This window comes from Geotrypetes seraphini, chromosome 8, assembly GCF_902459505.1.
Source record: "Geotrypetes seraphini chromosome 8, aGeoSer1.1, whole genome shotgun sequence".
Taxonomy (NCBI): Eukaryota; Metazoa; Chordata; class Amphibia; order Gymnophiona; family Dermophiidae; genus Geotrypetes; species Geotrypetes seraphini.
In genome coordinates this window covers 31,147,961-31,168,377 of record NC_047091.1, presented here as the reverse complement: position 1 = coordinate 31,168,377, position 20,417 = coordinate 31,147,961, and the positions used below count along the sequence as shown (strand labels likewise).

General features: G+C 44.5%; 1 protein-coding gene and 1 long non-coding RNA gene across 3 annotated transcripts in view; one reads left to right on the top strand and one right to left on the bottom strand.

Annotated features, from left to right (window-relative positions):
- Positions 1-20,417, bottom strand: part of LOC117365119 — a 299,104-nt gene that overhangs the window by 19,163 nt on the left and 259,524 nt on the right. The gene's annotated exons all lie outside the window — the stretch shown is intronic.
- EPHA10 (EPH receptor A10) overlaps positions 1-20,417 on the top strand; it is a 231,232-nt gene that overhangs the window by 19,949 nt on the left and 190,866 nt on the right. For both annotated transcript variants that reach the window (XM_033955095.1, XM_033955094.1), the window contains exons 2-3: positions 4,321-4,385; positions 8,227-8,896. In XM_033955095.1, coding sequence (XP_033810986.1) covers positions 4,321-4,385; positions 8,227-8,896 — 735 coding nt within the window. The remainder of the gene's footprint in view (positions 1-4,320; positions 4,386-8,226; positions 8,897-20,417) is intronic.

Below are 20,417 nucleotides of genomic sequence, written 5' to 3'. Positions count from 1 at the left end.
TAGAGGACTTGGGATGCCAGATATAAGAGTTTTGATACCAAAGTTGGAGAGAGGCAGAGCTGCCTCTACTCCATTGCAGGGCATGGGGTACAAGAGCCCTTTTCTCAGTGGTAACGATTCTGCATTTTCCATACAGGTAGCTGGATAAAGCAGGGACTGGAGCAGTGCATTCAGATAAAATGGAATCAGTTGGCAACCATGTCTGCACGTTCTAGCATGTGAAATGGAGAATCTGTCCTCCCAACTGGCTTCTGTACTCATTGTCCATTGCATAAATCCCTCCTCTTCTCTCTAAATCCTTTATTTGGGCTTTATTAACCACCTTTATGAAGAGATTCACCCTCCCCTCCTATATCCAGTTAGAACAATCGTCTCAAACTCAAACTGTGTACAGGGCCACATTTTGGATTTGTCGGTACTTGGAGGGCCTCAGAAAAAATAGTTAATGTCTTATTAAAGAAATGACAATTTTGGATGAGGTAAAAACTCGTTATAGTTTATAAATCTTTCCTTTTGGCTAAGTCTTAATAATAATATTGTCATTTATAGCTAAAGAGACATTTGATCAAGAAACTGTTTTATTTTACTTTTGTGATTATGATAAACCTAACGAGGGCCTCAAAATAGTACCTGGCGGGGCCTGCGAGTTTGAGACCACTGGGTTAGAAGCATCACGCAGCAAATTTAAATCCACACTCAAAAACTATCGATACAAAGATACCTTTGAATAATTCCTCTCTTCTTAGCCCTCTCTTCCCTGCCCACTTTCGGTAGGTGGCTAAGACAGCAGTCTGTAGAATCTCTGTCAAATGTTTCTTTCTGTTGCTAAGGGCATTGCAGCGACATATGTGGTTGGGGGTATATCACAAAGAGAGCATCTGTCTCCTTTATTGGTTGACTTGCGCTGGCTTCCAGTTTTTGGGAGGATACAGTGTGAGATTGTGGTCCTGGTTTACCGGGCGTTACGTCAAGAGCTATCTTCTGTTGTGGCTAGTTGAATTACAGTACTCCCCCCAAAATTCGCAGGGGTTCCGTTCTAGGAACCCCCGCAAATTTCAAAAAACCGCAAATGCAGTTTTTCGCCTGCCAAAAGGCAGGGGAGGCAGGAGAGGGGCAGCTGGAGCGTCGGTGGGTGAAGAAAATCACTCGTGGTCTGCTCCGACCGCCTCTTCCTGTAGTAAAGTCGGGCTACACCAATCAGATGCTGCTTTGACACGCAGCTCCTGATTTGGTGTAGTCCGACTTTACTACAGGGAGAGGCGGTCGGTGCAGACTGCGAATGAGCGAGTCCGTGATTCGCGAACCGTGAATTCGCGGGGAAACACCTTATGCACTGGTGTAGTAAGGGGAGTGCAGGGAGGCAGAGTGCCCCGGGTTCGGTCTTTGTAAAGGGCCCCAGGACCCATCCTCCTTCCCGCCGCACGCGTTTGCCCTTTCCCTCGTACCTCTTTAATTTTCCCCGCGCGAGCAGCATTTGTGAACTTGCTGCCCTCGTTGGTGTCTCCTCTCTCCAATGTCAATTCCGGGCCCCCCCCCCCCCTGCCTAGGAAGTGACGGTCAGAGGGACAGCTGACATGACACGGGCAGCAAGTTCACGCTGTTGCTTTCGCCTGGAAAATAAAAAAAAATAGTTCAGGGGAAGAGGGAGGGGTGCCACTTACCCTCATTACATCACTGACCTTATGTGCCCCTTTGTTCTTTGCGTTCACAGTTTAAGCAACTATTAGACATTCCATCATTAGGACAGATTCACACGGTATCGATGCACTCGAGTTCCTACCAAGCTATTGGAATCGACTGCCTTTTGACATCAGGCCCCTCAGGGCTTTTGATCGTCACGAAAGCGATAAAAACTTACCTCTTCCCCTAAATCCAGTCACTCCCTTCCAACCATATGCATTCTAACGTACACTGAACTAGATCCAGTCTTGTTTATTAACTGAAGATGAAAGAAAAAACAAAAGCACAGTCCAAATACGTCCGCAGTAAAGCTCAATGAAAACGGAACAAAGAGGAAACCGCAGACAAGAGTGCAAGATGCAGGCTGGGTTTATTTCAACAAATATATTGCGGCTAATGTCGCTACCTTTATACAAACCAGGGGACCTGACACGGTCCGCGTTTCGGTTCACACGCCTTCATCAGGGGCCCTTAATTTGTTAAAGGTCTCAAATCAAACCGCAACAAAAATAAACGTGAGCCTGAAAATTGCCGAGATAGTCTCTCCGCAGAAAAATTTGGTTTGTATAAAGGAGGCGACATTCGCCGCAATATATTTGTTTGCAGTTTCTTCTTTATTTGTGTTAACTGAAGATGGAAATGAACGTATGTTAAACTCGAAACGACTATATTGTATGCTAATCTTGACTCTCTAACGTTACCGTACACATTTTAATTCATAATCTGTTTGTCTATGCTTTATATATGTCAACCGTGTAACCCGTTCGGAGCTCGTTGGAGGGGGGGGGGATAGAATATAAAACGAATCAAATAAATGAATGAATGAATAGCGTTCCTCCTCCTTTTCTCTTTTCTTCCTTCCCACACACTGTCGATTTCCTCTCTCTGGCTATTATTTCTGTAAACGTACATCTCCCAGATGCAATGCGATGGGCAGTTTATCAAAAGCTCTAATACACTTGAAGGTGGAATTTGGGAAGACAAGCCAGGTCAACGACCTTGAATCGGAGCCTCTACTCTCTTATTCCGTAAACTCGTGCGTCCCGTTTTACACTTGGTGTGCAAAGCTATACCATCGTTTCAGTGGTGTGTATAACTTTAAATTATTAGCTTCTTATTGACAAAGAGCAGCTATTGCCTATAACTGATCCTTGCTCTGATTAGAACAAATTAGCAGCTGCATGGAACAACTTCACCCGAACATGCAGGTTGAAGTAACCCCGTGTCATTCTCTAGCTGCTACCCTAGACATCTGCCTAATGGTTGGGCCGGTCCTGTAGATGTTTTAAAAACTGCTTTTTAGTGAAAGTCTGCTCAGTGACTTCTGTGGAGCGTGGGAGTCTTCCTACTGTCTCCACGTGTGCGTGTTTGTACGTACAGGGGTCGAGGACATGCAACACTGGGCTGGAATGGATCCGTGCACAGACATAGTGACTGATTTAGAGTGAATTTAATGACTTTGTACATTATAGCAGTGGAAAGCTTTTAGTATCGTTGTTAATAGAGAGCCTTGCTGTTTCTGCCAGGATAGGTCTTCTCATTTTTCCAATGCCAGGATGTCGGAACACCTCTATACATGTTATGACTCGTGTTACAGGACTAATGGTTCTTCCAGGAAAGGCTGAACTAAAACCAGAGACGCCGGATAAGCATGCGAGGAGGACTTCCTTAGGACCATAAAATGTTAATTTATTTGATAAGGTCTTTTATTGAAAGTATTGCAGATTACAAATAGGAATTGAGAAATTCATGCAAACCCAACCAACTCTCTAGGAAACTACTGTAGCATGAATATTGCATTCCATATTACTTCACTCAATATCTTTGCATCGCCAAAAATGTATTGACTTGTTATAAGCCCAGCGTGGTACTGCTTTTTCCTCAATTAATGTTTGAACTCTACCTTAAGAGGGCTAAAACTAAGAATTCCATGATCAAATTTAACCTAAAGAAAGAATGTGAAACTCTCAAGTGGCATCTTAAACAAGAAGTTAAAAGTAGAGAATGACACGGATTGGATGGAAATGGGGCTTTTGACTAGAGAATGACACGGTGACAAAATTAATCACCGTCCCCGTCCCCGTGGATAACCGCAGGAAACCATCTTCATGTCATTCTTTAAGGAGAGAGGAAAGAATCAAAGTATAATTGGGCACAACCACTGACCCATAAGCTTTGCTTTGAAGAATGCTGGTGTAGAAGGATGAGGTTGAAATAGACACTAGAAAATGACATGGGATTATTTCCTGTGGTTATCTGCGGGGACGGGGACGGTGATTAATTTTGTCACCGTGTCATTCTCTAGTCAAAAGCCCCATTTCCATCCAATGCTTGCTCTGTAATGAAATTACCCATTCCACGATTCATCCCGTTGACCTGATTTTTTTTTTTTTTTAATATCGAGGACTTTCCGCCATTTTCTTCCTGGGTGGGGTAACCCTGTGTGAATTGGGCTTTAAGTGATAAAACAAAAAAATAAATAAAAGAAATCCCTATTCCTCCTCCTCCCCGCAAAAAAAAAAAAATAAATTTTGGGAAAGATTTTTTTGTAAACTTGAAAGACACTTAAGTCAGATTTAAATAATATAACCAAAGATTGTGATTAATGTTCTAACATGCTCTTCCTTCCTTCCTGTGCAGTTGTACTGTTGGATTCCAAAGCGTCACAGGCAGAGCTGGGATGGACTTCGCATCCATCCAACGGAGTAAGTGAAATCTTTGTAAGCGCACGAAAATAAATTGCTTTTCCAGTTTTTCAGCAGTTTAAAAGAACAGGACAGGTGAACTCTCTGCAAAACAATTTATTGGGGGGAGTTTTGACTTGTGGGGGGGGGACTTAGAGATTTCATGTTCCCTGTCCCCTACCTCGCCACAACCTAAACTGATAGAGCAAACTATTTTTCGGGACTTATCTTCTCTGAGTTACTATATTAGACTGTATCTGCGGGACTAAACAGGTTGAATATCCTCTAAGGTGGTGATCCATCAAATTGCTCTGTTTGCTTTGGTTTCTTAAACATAGAAATGTGACGACAGATGAAGGCCAAATTGTCCATTCAGTCTGCCCGTCCTTAGCATCCAGTATCTCGTCCTTTCCCTAAGAGAACCCACTCTTTCTTGAATTCAGACACAGTCTCTGTCTCTACCACCTCTTCCGGCAGACTGTTCACTAGTATTTCCTTAGATTACACAGGAGCCTGTAACCTCTTAACTTCATCCTATGCTCATTCCAGAGCTTCCTTTCAATTGAAAGAGACCCGTCTCGGGTGCCTATATGCTGCATATTATTAAGAGAACGAGGGAGGATCTTTGTCAAGACTGTACGTTTATCGCTTCCACAGAGACCCTTCCAGGCTTCACAGTGGAGAGAGCGTTCACACTCCAGGCTGAACGACTCCATTCTTGGCGATACCCATCAGCGGTTTTGCTATTTTCAAAGCGCCAAATAGGATAAATGAGGTTAAGTGGGTTCTTTACACAAATGAATGCAGGTATTCTGTCTCCCTTCGTGGAAGAAATTGCAGTTTGAGGGGGAGAAGAGTAAACATATAATGTAGGGGGGAGGCCAGTGAGGTATCTCAGCAAGAGAAGAGGAGGAGTTAGGGGACAGGGGCGATGGAATTGGACTGTTGAAATGACGGGAAGAATCTAGAGATAGGAGACATCTCAGGAAGCGATGCAAGAGTAAGACATGGCCACTTTCAGCAGAAGGTTGGTTTATGTCAAAAGTCTATATTCTGCTCTATCGTATGTTTCTAGGCAGCGTGCAGTTTGACCTATATCACTTGATAGGCAGTTAATTGTGTTTTAATCGACCTTTCGGTGATGGATTCACACTTTGTTCTGGCACTGCATAAACCGGATATTCGGCGCTGAAGCCTGGGCCTGGCCCAGCCTTGAATGTCCAGGAGGAACGCCGATGGCGTTCAGTGAAACACTCACCACCAGCACCTGTGTGGTTTTCCTCCATCGTGTTTCACGCCAGGGCAAAGGCACACCCTCCAAATTGTACAAAAGTGCTTGCTTTGCTCAGAGCATTGCACGAGGGATTCTGGGAGTCGACTTCCTTAATCCCACAGAGCTTATTTCCTCCTCTTAAGTAAAATGAGGTTAAAAACTGTGGCCTTGCTGCTTTAACTGGTGGTGGTAAAATTGCCGCTGAGTCCAGGCGTCGGCGGCATAGCGAGGGTGAGTGGCACCTGGGAGGGTGGCGCCTCTCCTCCGTCCTCTTCTCTGCTCCCCTCCTTCTCGCTCCCCCGCCACGCACGTGGCTCCTCCCTTCCCGTCTCCCCATACCTCTTTAATTTTCCCAGCACGAGCAGCATACCGAACTTGCTGCCTATGTCATGTCGGCTCTCCCTCTGACATCACATCTTAGGTGTGTGACCTGGAAGTGACATCAGAGAACTGACACCAACGTGGGCAGCAAGTTTTGTGATACTGCTCGCACCAGGAAAATTAAAGAGGTGTATGAGAGAAGGGAAGGGGCGCACATGCCTAGCAGGGGTGGTCGTGAAAGAGCGGGAGGCGGAGAGGAGGATGGGTACCGACGCCCCCCCGCCCCCTTCCCTTACTGCACCACTGCTAGGTGTTCATCTTTTCAACGTGTATATTTGTGAAATGACTGCCCCTCTGCTAGTGCTTTTCTAAAATACCACCTGAACTGAGCTTGTCCCAACCTGGATGTCGCCATTTAGCTCTCGGAAAAAGAGGAGGCTTCCTTCGTCCAGCGTAGCGAGAAGCAAAACGAAAGAAAGGCAAAGCTGATGTCGCAATACAACACAAGGGATTTTATTGAACGTTCCTATGGGAAGTCCCAACTAGGCTCCTGGTTTCGGCAGAACACTGTCTCCCTCGGGGTACATACCAAACCGATAACAGGATATTACAGTGGTATCTCTATTTCAGGTAGTCTTGAGGGAGTTATTCGTTAAGTTTCTTTAAAAGTTAGGCTGTCGGTACCTCTTTCAGTACGTTCCTCAAGGTCTTCTTCAAGACTACCTGAAATAGAGATCCTAGTTGGGACTTCCTATAGGGACTTTCAATAAAATCCCTTGTGTTGTATTGTGGCATTGGCTTTTTCTTTTGCTTCCGTTGAGCTCTCCACATGTCTACAGCAAAGTCGTACTGCTGTCAAAAGTGACAGTTCTCGGGACACACCTAGTCAGTAAGGTTTTCAGGATGTCCACAATAAATATGCGTGAGATAAATTTGCATGCCCTCACTCCATTGCGTTGGGATCTATCTCATACATATTGTGGATGTCCTGAAAACCCTATTGGCTGGGGATGTCCCCAGGGACTGGCTTGAGAACCTCTGGTATCAGGGTATTGTTACTCTTTGACTAAGCTGGATTTGCTGCTGTGATTGTGTTTGAATTTTCTATTTTCTAGCCTTCATAACTGTTTAAAGCAGTGTCTCTCAAACTTTTTTTTTTTAGCACACTAAACGGAGCTAATGTTTTTTGTGGCACATTATAATTGAATTTATAGAATTGCAAAACTCAACAAAAAATTAAATGTGAGAGTTTATTTAAAGTTCTTTAATCTATGTATGGGTAATTGTAACAACGGTGAAACTAAAGTAGATAAGAATTTCTAATCAATGCGATGGATGTGCTTGTTTCTGAGCGCAAATTAACTCAAAACGCAGCTCAATAGTCAACAAGCAAACACGCATGTCATCATCCACCATCTGCAGTCCTACTCTTTTTTTTTTTTTTTCCGATTTAATTTCTGTCAGCTGAAAATCCAAGTTCGCAAAGATAAGATCCAAACGGTAACAAAGCCTTAGAAACATGATGGCAGATAAAGGCCAAATGGCCCATCTGCAGCATCCACTATCTCCTCTTCTCCCTATTGGCTAAGGCTCTTAAAATTTGCATCTCCTCGTCCTATAGGCTAAGACTCTTTACATCTGCACTGTGATGTCATAGAACGTTCTGATTATTGAAACATAGTAACATGATGGTAGATAAAGGCCAAATGGCCCATCTAGTCTGCCCATCCGCAGCAACCATTATCTCTTTCTCTCTCCGAGAGATCCCACGTGCCTATCCCAGGCTCTCTTGAATTCAGACACAGTCTCTGTCTCCACCACCTCTTCCGGGAGACTGTTCCACGCATCTACAACCCTTTCCGTAAAAAAGTATTTTCTCAGATTACTCCGGAGCCTATCGCCTCTTCACGTCATCCTATGCCCTCTCATTGCAGAGTTTCCTTTCAAATGAAAGAGAGTCGACTCATGTGCATTTACATTGCATAGGTATTTAAACGGCTATCATATCTCCCCTCTCCCGCCTTTCCTCTAAAGTATCCATGAAAAATAAAATTATTTGCTGTTAGTTTTCAAGGACCAATCACGTCAAAGAATGATGCTCTTCTGTACACAACATGCATGTCATATATTATAGGAAATATTTAAAAATAGAGTAGAATTTCTTGGGGCACACCACTGTGCCGTGGCCCACAGTTTGAGAGACACTAGTTTTAAGGTGAGGCTGTACCACATAGAATCTAACGTTCCTTGCTTTTCTGCCCTCTTCAGTGGGAAGAGATCAGTGGAGTCGATGAGAACTACAAACCCATTCGCACCTACCAGGTCTGCAACGTGATGGAAGCCAACCAGAACAACTGGCTTCAAACGGGCTGGATCTTACGCCAGAGCGGCCAGAGGATCTTCATCGAACTGAAGTTCACACTGAGGGACTGCAGTAGCATTCCCGGAGTTATGGGCACGTGCAAAGAGACCTTCAATCTCTACTACGCGGAGTCGGAGTCTGACCTGGGCAGGAGCGTTAGAGAGAGCAAGCACGTGAAAATTGACACCATAGCGGCCGACGAGAGCTTCACGCAAGGGGACCTGGGGGAGCGCAAGATGAAACTGAACACGGAAGTGAGGGAGATCGGACACCTTCACAAGAGAGGTTTCCACCTGGGCTTCCAGGACGTGGGGGCTTGCGTGGCCCTGGTTTCCGTACGGGTGTTTTACAAAAAGTGCGCGTCCACTGTGCAGAACCTGGCCTTTTTCCCCGACACCGTGGCCGAGGCGGCGTTTGCGACCCTGGTGGAGGTTAAGGGGACCTGTGTGAATAATTCGGAAGTGGACCTGGATAATCCCCCTAGGATGCACTGTAGCGCAGAGGGGGAATGGCTGGTTCCAATTGGAAAATGTTCTTGTAGCGCTGGCTTTGAAGAGAAGGCGAGCAGCTGTGCAGGTAAGCGCTGTTTTCACTATACGTAGACGGGAGCCTGACAAATTTTCTTTCAAATTCAAGCGCCAGCGGGCGCAATATTTCAGCCCTCCACCTTCCACCCCCACCTCACACACACACATTGTACCAACCAAAGATCAAGATCAAAGGAGAGAGGGGCAAACTCTCCGAAGCCTGTCGCAGCTCACGGGGAGCTTAATTTACCGAGACACTTTTCCCATTTTCAAAAAAACGCTTAGTAAATTGGGCTCCTCGTGCGCCGCTGTACAGCTCTGACAGAAATGAGCAGCCTCCCCCCTCCCCTTCCTGAAGTGTGCTATCAGCTGCCTTCCAGACTCTTCCAGACAGCTGCAATTGCCATTTCGGTTCAGTTACCAGCTGTGGCAACCAGAGCTGTACCAAATAGCGTATGAATTATGAAAAGTATTATTTGGCCAACTAGGAATCGTTTTATCGTTTATTAAACTTAATGAACAATGGGCAATGTGAAATCAGAAATTTTGGTTTTTTGTTTTTTTTTAATTTCAGTAGGATTTAGCACATTATTTGAATTTAGCATTACTTGAATTTAAATCGCTCTTCGGCTAAATACGAATAATGTATTCAGGACACTATTTGGGGCCGAATCGAATATGAATATTTGGTATAGCCCTTATGCAATATTCCCCCCTCCCCCCACACACATGCTCTCACTCATCACTCCACCATTGTGCTCTCCCTCTGCTGCCTCCTTCATCCATCACCCCCCCCACCCTTCCTTATTCTTTTTACCCCTCTACTCCCGTCCTTACGATCTCCTTCTTCTCTTCCACCATTCTCCCTTTTCAATCCCGCTGTGGCAAGTTCATTCCTCTCATCCCCTGCCCTCCTCAGTTGTCTCCTACTCAACCCACAGGCTTGACCTTCCTAGCTACTCTTTCCCCAGGCAGGTGACAGGAAAAGTACAGGGTTACTTCTCAATTTTTTTGTATCTGTCTTTTGTGTGATTTCTCCCCCCCCTCCTTTTCCAGCCCGTTCTTCTCAGTTTTTCTTTTCTGCTTACCATTTCTCTTCCTAATGTTTCCTTCTCTGTTCCTTTGCCCTCTTTCTTCTCCTCCCCCCAGTTTTGTTCTTATTTTGTTTCTCTCTTCTCCTTCATTTCCCCTCCTCACTCTTTGCCATCCTAGTGTCTTCTGCTAGGTTGCACCAAAACGGTTTATGTCTGCACAATTTGAACTCCAGTGCTGGTCTTTTAGTCTTAAATCTTGTGAGATTTGAGACTGGAAAAGTAGCATGGGTTCTGCGTTGGATGACTGAAACCTAAATGTTTTTTTTAGGGATAGTGCAATGTAAGAAAGAAAGAAAGAAAACCCCCCCACCCAACTTGCGAGGGTGCAAATGCCAAGCGCTAAGGTACAGTTCTAGGTGTCCCAGAAACCAGGCAGCTGGGATTTGTCAAGCTCTGACAGTCAAGACTGTAAAGATATGTTTAATATATTCCTGTAGGATGACTGCATAGTACGATGGAAACTACCACCCCCCTCTGCACACCATGTTCGAAGGAAGGCGCTCTTTGAGACCGCCCTTGAGTTTCAGGGGCCCAGAATCTGGAACAAACCACCCACATACTTCCAATTCCGGAAAGCACTGAAAACTCACCCTTTTTCCCCTCCATTCATTGACCCTTTCCAATGCAGTCCCCCTGCACGATATCTTCCTTGCAATTTCTTTGTGATATCTATATGTCCGTAACAATTCTGATATGGTGTAAGCCACAATGATTCCTAGCTGACATTTGCGGGCTTCAAGCGTTGATATGGTAATTTTTGCATGAATTCTGGTGTAATTGTTGTCACGTTTTAGGGCTTATTTATTAATCTGTTCTCCTCCTCCTCCACTGTCTCTGATGAAAAAGTTCAGTGGATCAGGAACTTAATGATTTTTCTGTTGGGTAAATATAGGCAGGAAGATCTGGGATGCCCGAATAAGCTTTCACTGTGGATTACAATTGTCCTGTTCATATTTGATATAAATTTTGGTTTGTGGGAGATGTTTCCATACTGTTGACTGAAACAGTGATTTTCTTAAAAATCATGGAAGTTGTGATTACCTTACACCAGTGGTGCCCACACTTTTTTGACTCGCGAGCTACTTTTAAAATGACCAAGTCAAAATGATCTACCAACAATAAAAAAAAAAAAAAACACAACGCACACTGTACGCATAGAATTGTTAATTATCATTCCTATTCCGGGGTTTTTTCAAAGAGGTCAAAGCAGATGACTCTATGCACTGTCACCTCAGTAACAACCATACAAAAATAGACAAACACCCACCCCCCTCCCTTTTTACTAAACCACAATAGCAGTTTTTAGCGCAGGGAGCTGCGCTGAATGCCCAGCGCTGCTCTCGACTCTCATAGGCTCCCTGCGCTAAAAACCACTATTGCGGTTTAGTAAAAGGGGACCATATTGTAAAATATAGACAGCAGATATAAATTCAGACACATTTTGATCACTAAATTTAAAATAAAATCATTTTTCCTACCTTGTCTGGTGATTTCATGAGTCTCTGGTTGCACTTTCTTCTTTTGACTGTGCATCCAATCTTTCTTTCAGCCTGTATGCTTCCTCTCCTCCATACCTCATTCCCTCCCCCAACTTTTTCTTCCTCTATCCCTGACCTTTCTTTCTTTCTTTCTCTCTTCATGCCCCCTTTCTTTTTTTCTGTTTCTCTTCTTTCCTTCTGTTTCCCTGCCTGCCCCCTTTCTTAATTTCTCCCTGCCCTTCCCCAAGCCACTGCCGTTGCCATCGGGGAACAGGACCCAAACCGCCACCAATGGATAACAGGCCCTAAAGCCGATGCCACCGCCGCCCCATGCTCTCCCTGCTTCGGGCCGACCAGCATTCCTCTCCCCGACGTCAATTCTGCTGTCGGAGAGGAAGTTCCGCCCAGCTAGGCAGCGATTGGCTGGCCCGAACTTCCTCTCAGTCGGCAAAATTGACGTCGGAGAGAGGAAGACTGATCGGCCCGATAGATTGCCAAGGCAAAGTGAGTCCTGGTTGATCGACTCACTTTGTCTTGGCGAGCTACCGGTCGATCACGATCGACCTATTGGGCACCCCTGCCTTACACGGTTCACTTTTCTTTATTGGATAGCAACCAAGAACCTGGTCAAACACCAGATCTCTTCAGCTGCATTTTCAGATTGATTTTATGGGGTCCTTTTTTTTTTTCTAAAAAACAAATTTTAAATCTGCAATGTTGTCTTGATATTTTTGTGTGCGATGTGAGCCTGCATGCATGGAGAGGCAAGGCCTTGCAATTTGTAGCATTGCTTTAGAAGGGATTTCTTCTGTTTGTACGTTGTTGATGTACTTATGTATGGATTTTTAGGGATCACTATTCAATGGGGTTTCACTGGGAGTTAGGCCCCCCTGCAGTTCAGTTGTATTTGACTGGATAGGTCTGCTAAAAATCGCCAGGGTCCACTATAAATGCGCCTGTTTAGCTTTCAAAATCCTATACAGTATCATCCCTCCCTTTATCCCTCTTTCTTGGAATTCCTCAAACCCTAATACCACCAGATCCTCCCACAAATTAAAACTATCCTTCCCCTCGCTAAAAGGCATTTCCCACACAGGAAAGCTAGGGACCTCCCTCCACTTCAAAATCACTGAGCTCTGGAACAACCTTACCTCCCCTCTTTGGAACTTGAGCTCTCTCCAAGTTTTCCGCAAACATCTGAAAACCTGGCTTTTCTCAAAAATGTAAGCCTCTCTCCAACTTAGGTATCAAAAACTCTTATATCTGGCATCCTAAGTCCTCTAAATATTCTTCATACTTTGACCTCTAACCCTTTATTGTAGTTCCTTCCTATTTCATCTACTGTAAACCGTGCCGAGCTCTACAAACGTGGAGATGATGCGGTACACAAACCTAAGGATTAGATTAGATTAGAGACTGTGGTGCTATCTGGGGTGGGGGACAGGGTGGAGTCAGGAGTTACCCAGGTCTAAGATTACCGGATGTCCGGATTTTACCCAGACGTGTCTTCTTTTCAATGGACTGTCTGGGCGTCTGGATGGATTCTTGGAAATCTGCAGTTCATCTGGGTTTTCAAGCCTGGGGCCACTTCTGGGGGGGGGCCTCTGAGCACGTGCTGGTGTGACATCATTGCATCACATCTGCGCATGCTCAGAGCAGCGCGGCTCCCTGCATTAATAACCGCTATCTCGGTTTAGTAAAAGGGGGAGGTGTAGTTATTTTTATTGTATGCTTTATAAACTTCATAAACGGCTCTGTTATTGCATAAGGAAAGGCGGTATATTAAATAAAATGCACCATAAACTTGCCCCGGATGGTTTGGTTGCACAGGCCAAATTAACGGCCCTATCTGCTCCTGGCCCAGCTAACGGTCATTTCGGCGTTCTGGACAAGCGAACGTTCAGTGCACGTCAACCGATGTGTTACTCTGTGGATTCCAGTAGTTTGGTGGCTAGAGGTCTGCACGGGAACGGGGATCACGGGACTCCCGCGGGTCCCACAGGAATCCCCCCTGGCCCACAGGACTCCCACGGGGACCCTCCTTTGGCCCACGCGACTCCCACAGGGACCTCCCTCTGGCCAACGGGACTCCCACAGGGATGGAAGGCTTTGGAAGCAGGGTTCGTCCATATAATATAATGGACATGTCAGCCTTAGTAAAAGAGGGGGTTTATAAGTTAATTACCTGAACAGAAAACAAAAAAAGGGTTCCACCAAAGAGATTCAACAAGGAAAACAGCAGCGCAAATACAAAAGAAACTGTGGAATTGATGATCCTGTCAGAAGTAATTGCTGCTTTTTATGGGGACGGGCAGGGATGGAGGTAATTCCTTGCGGGGATGGGTGGGGATGGAGAGGATCCTGATGGGGATGGGTGGGGACAGAGAAGATATTTGCGGGGATGGGTGGGGACGGAGAGGATCCTGGTGGGGATGGGTGGGGACGGAGAGGATCCTGACGGGGACGGGTGGGAACGGAGAGGATCCTGGCGGGGACAGGTGGGGACGCAGAGGATCCTGACGGGGACACAGAGGATCCTGGCGGGGACGGGTGGGGACGGAGAGGATCTTGGCGGGGACAGGCGGGGATGGGTGGGATTTCTGTCCCCGCACAACTCTCTAGTGGCGACTTGTCTGACTTAACTAATATATATATATATATATTTTTTTTTTTTTTTATTGCGTTAGCATAGAGCTTTGATGTGTGAGAGAGACCAGGATCGCTATTTTTTGATACCATGAAAGGATGCTCATTAAGTCTCCAATTGCTTGGTGTAGAGTCGCCAGCCGTTGCCTCTTGGTCTCCTTTTGATGTCCTTGGTGAATAATATAATGAAAGAACTCCTAGCTGGGTGTCTGAGAGTAATGGATCCTGACTGCACACACCAATTTAATTTGAGAAAGTACTCTGAGCAAATCTAAGGCTCGGGCCATTGTTTGTCCCCCACCTTCGTTAAAACATACATCCATGTAACATGTTTCTGAATTCAGTAGACCACATTGGTATTGACTTGTGCAATCCCCTTGAAGATTTCCACGTGGGTATTTTGCATCGGCTAGTTTGATCTTTTAAAATCTGAATCCTGCATCAGAAAAAAAAAAAAAAAATCTTTGTTGTACTCTGTGAGAATCGTGCATAAGATTGTCTAGCTGTCCTGTTGTCCATTTACCCATTACTTCAGCTCAAGCTGCTTTTGACAGGTTGAGTAGGGGAGGGGGGGGCGTTTCTCACTTTCTCCATTTTCCAAGCGTCTGAGGCTTTTGCATAAAATCAGGTTATGAAATGCAGGTAGTTGTTTGTTGTCTGTTTTCAAGTTTGATTGACACTTGAAGAATTCTTTATTTGTAAAAGGTGTCGTCTGCCCTGCGTCCCGTGGGTAGGTGATGCGCAGTCCTTGCCGGGCTTAGGGACAGGGTTTTATTCTTGCCATCCAGAGATACAGGATTTTCATTTCAAGCCCTCATTTCAGCGTGAAAGAACCTTTTAGTCCTCAGGGTGTATCAAGCGTGGGAAGGCTTTCGGTTTTTTAACCATCACCGAGGAATGGAATTTGTGCTGTGTGTGTGGGGGGTGTGTTGGATTTTGAATGCCGTAGATGAAATAAGATTACCGTTCCTGTCGCTTTGTAAATGGCTGTGAATTTGTCTGTGTCTGTCTGGAAACTATGAGGGCCCTTTTAATCAGGCTGCACTAGAGGTTTTTACTGCAAGCCGGTGCGGCAAATGCTCTGACGCTCATAGAATTCCTATGTGCGTCGGCGCACATACTTTGCTGGCCTGCACTAAAACTAGAGAATGACGCGGTGACACATTTTTCCCCATCCCCGCAGGAATTCAATTTCCCCGCAAGTTTTGCCGCTGTCCCTGCCCCCATTCCTGTAAGCTCAGCCTAACCGCACAAGCCTCGAACACTTATGATTTTAAAGCGTTTGAGGCTCGTACAGATGAGGACGGAGCTTAGGCATTGGTGGAATGAGGCATTATGACATCACAATCTGAGCTCTAGAATGTTGCTACTTATGATTTCAAAGGGTTTGAGGCTTGTGCAGATGACAGAGCTTAGGCATTGGTGGAATGAGGCATTATGACATCACAATCTGAGCTCTAGAATGTTGCTACTTATGATTTTAAAGGGTTTGAGGCTTGTGCAGATGAGGACAGAGCTTAGGCATTGGTGGAATGAGGCATTATGACATCACAATCTGAGCTCTAGAATGTTGCTACTTATGATTTTAAAGGGTTTGAGGCTTGTGCAGATGAGGACGGAGCTTGCAGGAATGGGGCAGGGACAGGAAAATAACTCTCCGGGACAGGACAGGAAAATGAGTTCCTGTGGGGACGGGGGAAAACTTGTCCCCGTGTCATTCTCTACTAAAAACCTCTAGCGCAGCTTGATAAAAAAGGGTGGGGGTGGGGTGGGGAGGCTAAGTTTGAAGAGAACACTTTTGTTTAACCGTAGTGAGGAGAACTGTATTGAAAAGATTGGATGTTTTCAAATTTTATTTTTGTTTTAGTCCACTGCTGATTTAGGGATATCTTTTCTAAATGTTATCGTACATTTCTTAAATGCTTTGAAGCGTTATACAATTTAAAATCACGGAAATGCAACACTGTGTATTAGCGGCCTGTAATTTGTGTCCTCCAAGTCCTCTGTTGCTTTTCAGATCCGGAAAACGGGTTAATTTCAGTCTCGCCCACTTGATATAGTAACTGCAAACAATCTCTTAAGTGTATTACCCCAGGTGTCTCATTTCTGGATTTTGCGACGGTTGACGATCCAAACTAAGAGGTCCTTTTCATTAATGAAGCTTCGCTAGCGGCTTTATCACCCGCACATGTATAGCACGCGCTAGCTGAAAAACTACCGCCTAGCGCGGCCGGAAAATTAGCATGCGCTATTACGCGCGTTAAACCGCTAACGCGGCTTCGTAAAAGGAGCCCTAAATGCTAAGATGCCCATAGGTATATAAGGAATGTCTTTGCATTTCGCGCGCCAAATCAGTTGGCGCAACTTAATAAAAAGACCCTTAAAGTGAGTTTTTAAAATACAGTGATGCCGTGGAATCCAAACGTCCCAGGATTCGAACAACTTAGAATCCAAACCAAAAATTCAAGCAGATTTTGCCTCGGAATCCGAATGCCGCTTTGGAATCCGATCGCCCTGTACGTTGTTCATGTGCGTTTTTGTGCATACGTTTCTCCAGCGCTCGGGCCCACCCGTACGTCGTTCAGTTCATTGTTGGAAGCTGTAGTGAAAGCATCTCGCGCGATTTTCACCTTTGTGTGGTGTAGTGAGGAAAATACTGTACTGCATTATTATTATTTGTTAATATTTTGTCTTAAAATCCAGTGTATTTTATACTGTTAAAATTTGAGTTCATGGGACCCAGGAACGGATTGATCCAGTTTCTTTTTTTTATTTTATAAATTTGAATATTTACAATATCCACTAATACAAAGAAAAAAAGGGATAATCTCGTTCACAATACATAATCAATCATAGACAATTCCTTTTTAAGCCCACAAAAATGGGGAGACATGATACATTTTCACCAAACTAAATTTTAGGAAAAGATAAAGAAAGTACTTCTCGACTCACACCAAGTGAGTCTGAAACCTTCCTTACTTTAAAGGGATTCTCAATTTTCCTCATAAACTCAGGTCTGAAACTTTTAAGAAAAATGTAATTCATTTCTATTCTCGAGTAATTAAAAATTGTTGTAACTGAATAGGGTCCCCAAAAAACATATTCAATGTCTTGTAATTTAAACTAAACTAAACTAAACCTTAAGTTTATATACCGCATCATCTCCACAAAAGTGGAGCTCGACACGGTTTACAGGAATTAATAAAGAAAGGAACTCCAATGGAAAGAAGAAGGGCTTGGTAAACAGGAAGGAAAGAGGGGACTTAGAATAATGGAGAAGGAAGGGGTAGTTACATTTTGGAGAAAAGCCAAGTTTTCAAATGTTTTCTGAAGCGTTGGAGGGAGGTCAAACTCCGAAGATGGGCAATAAAGCTGTTCCACAGCTCGGTGATCCTGAAGAGGAGGGATGTTCCAAGTTTTCCTGTATGGGATATGCCTTTTAAAGAGGGGAAGGATAGTTTGAATTTTTGAGTGGATCTGGTGGAGTTAGGATTCGAGGAGAGCCAAGATAGTGGAAAGAGGGGAGGAAGGATGCCGTGAAGAGATTTGAAGGCTAGACAGGCGCATTTGTAGTGAACCCTGAGGATGACTTGGAGCCAGTGAAGCTTAGACAGAAGCGGGGAGAGACATGGTCGAATTTGCTTTTTGCGAAGATTAGTTTAGCTGCGGTGTTCTGAACATTTACAGGGAAATTTTAGGTAAAAAGACCCAGTTTCTATTTTAAATGGGAAAAACTGTCTTGGAACCTGAACGATTTAGAACTCAAATGGGGTTCTGGAACAGATTAAGTTCAGATTAAGGTATCACTGTATATCCTTGAAGTGTTATAGAATCAGTATTGGTATTAATGTTTAATACCCAGTGTGAACAAGCAGATCAAAGTGGTTTCCAAAATTAGTTGTAATGTGTAAGCGTGAAATATTTTGATGGCCCTCGTAGCTTTCTTGCGTTCACAACGTGGCCCATTACATGAAAAAGGCTGGAGTAGTAAGGGGAGGGGGGTGGCGAAACGCCCTGGGTGCTGCCCATGATCCCGTCCCACCGCCACCCAGTTATGCCCCGTTCCGTTCCATTCCCAGCCCCGCCCCTTCAACCTGTTTGCTTGTCAGGAGGGCATCTGCACATTTCGCTGGGGTGACAGGTTGCGTTTCATCCACGCCTGCGCAGATGCCGTCCCGACGTCGCCGCTAGCTGAAAGCTTTTTCAAAACCCAGACAGTGTGGGGGGTGCCGGCACCTATTCGCTACCACGCTCACGTCCTTCCTTCCCCATCCCCCCCCTATCTCTTTAAATTTTCACCAGTGAAAATACTCTGGCCTACTGCTTGCACCGGCCTGGCTCCCTCTGACATCACTTCCGGGTCGAGGGGCCCATGTGAGGTACAGTTTGGCACGAGCATGGCGTAGGGGGTGCGGATGAGTGGCAGGGGTGGTGGGTGGAGATGAAAGCGTGGGGGAGGGGCCCTCCTACCACTCAGTGCAATATACAGTGAAATAATATGTTGAAATATAGTAATAAAAATACTTGTGAGTTATATTCTATTTAATTATCCCGGGTTGGAGTGAACGGCCTTATACATGTGCTAGGGCAGTGGTCTCAAACTCGCGGCCCGCCAGATACTATTTTGAGGCCCTCGGTATGTTTATCATAACCACAAAAGTTAAATAAAACAGTTTCTTGATCAAATGTCTCTTTAGCTAAAAATGGCAATATTATTATTAAGACTTAGCCAAAAGGAAAGATTTATAAACTATAAAGAGTTTTACCTCACGCAAAATTGTCATTTCTTTAATAAGACATTAACTCTTTTTTTTCTGAGGCCCTCCAAGTACCAACAAATCCAAAATGTGGCCCTGCAAAGGGGTTTGTGCTAGGGTGACCGCAGAGGGGTCCAGCTTGGGTAGCTACTGAGTTGATGGCAGCCTTTTTTTTTCATGGGCTGGGCCTCCTTTTGTGTCTGGAGGTCTGCGGTAATTCGTTTGGTGTTTCCACATATGCAATAACTTCTTTACCTTTTAAAATATTGTGGACTATTGCGTTCTCTGCAATGTGTGCACTGCCTAACGGGGAGACGAATTTATCAGTCACGCTTTTTTGCTAGAAAATGAATTTTACAAGGACTGAAATTGCAGTTATTAAAGATAATGCTTGAAGATAATGAGATATAGAGCAGGGCATTACATCTGCAGATCCCTTCGTCTGCCCCCTCCCCCTCCCCAGGAATGGCCTGTGGAAACGTGCTGTTGTCTTCCTTTCCGCACTGTGAGACCTTGGTTAATAACTTGGTTAATGATGATCATGTTGAGTTTTTCTATTTTTTTGTAATTTGCGATGTATTAAAATTTGCTGTTGACTGCTTTGGTGAGGCAGTCCATAGGAAAAGCTGAATAAAATAAGGGTTTACTTATTTTGCCCGCAGTTTTGTAAATGCCGGCTGCCGTGGGCTGAATTAAACCAAGGTAGTCGGCGCTATTGGCTAGAGGTTGTGGTTCTTGCTGAAACCGAATCCACGGCCAAAATTCACAGCTCAGTTTTGGTCAGAACCGAAGCTGAGAACAAAAATGTGCCAGCTCCTCCGGTGGAAGATGCATCCCCAGCTCTCCTCCTTGGCAGAAGTTCAAGTTCAAGTTTATTATTTGATGAATCGCCTATATAAAACATTCTAAGCGATGAACAAATTTAAAAACAACTTATGAGGTAACAGACAATATTAGAACAGTTTTAAAATAACAATTTTAGACAACAGATGTTATTAAGACACAAATAAAAAGTCAAATTACTTATAAATTTTCTTAGGGCATGTGGTTAGTGACAGACATAAGTAAAAGGGAAAGAGGGAAAAAAGTTACAATTTTATCAATCAGAAAAACACAAAAGAGGTAAAAACACAAGGATGGGGGAGATATATATATATAAAAAAAAAATATATATATATATATATATTTTTTTTTTTTTTTTTAAAGTCTACATTGGCTTCATCCAGGCTGAGACCCCCAGGTTCTCTGAGCATTAGTGGGCCCTTCCCAGGCCTACCTTAACAAACTCTGGTGGTCTAGTGGCCTATCTTTGAGCAGATTCCTCCTCCCCGCCCCACTCTTTTCTGCCTGGTTCCACTGGCACTTTAAAATGGCTGCTGAGACTTCCCATGGCAGCCTTGTGAGACAGTCGTGGAAGGTTTTGGTAGTAACATAGTAAAAGATGGCAGATAAAGACTTGAGCGGTCCATCCAGTCCACCCAACAATTACAATCTCAATATGGCTGCCGAGACCTCATGTAGCAGTCATTTTAAGGACATAAGAATTGCCATACTGGGACAGACTGAAGGTCCATCAAGCCCTGTATCCTGTTTCC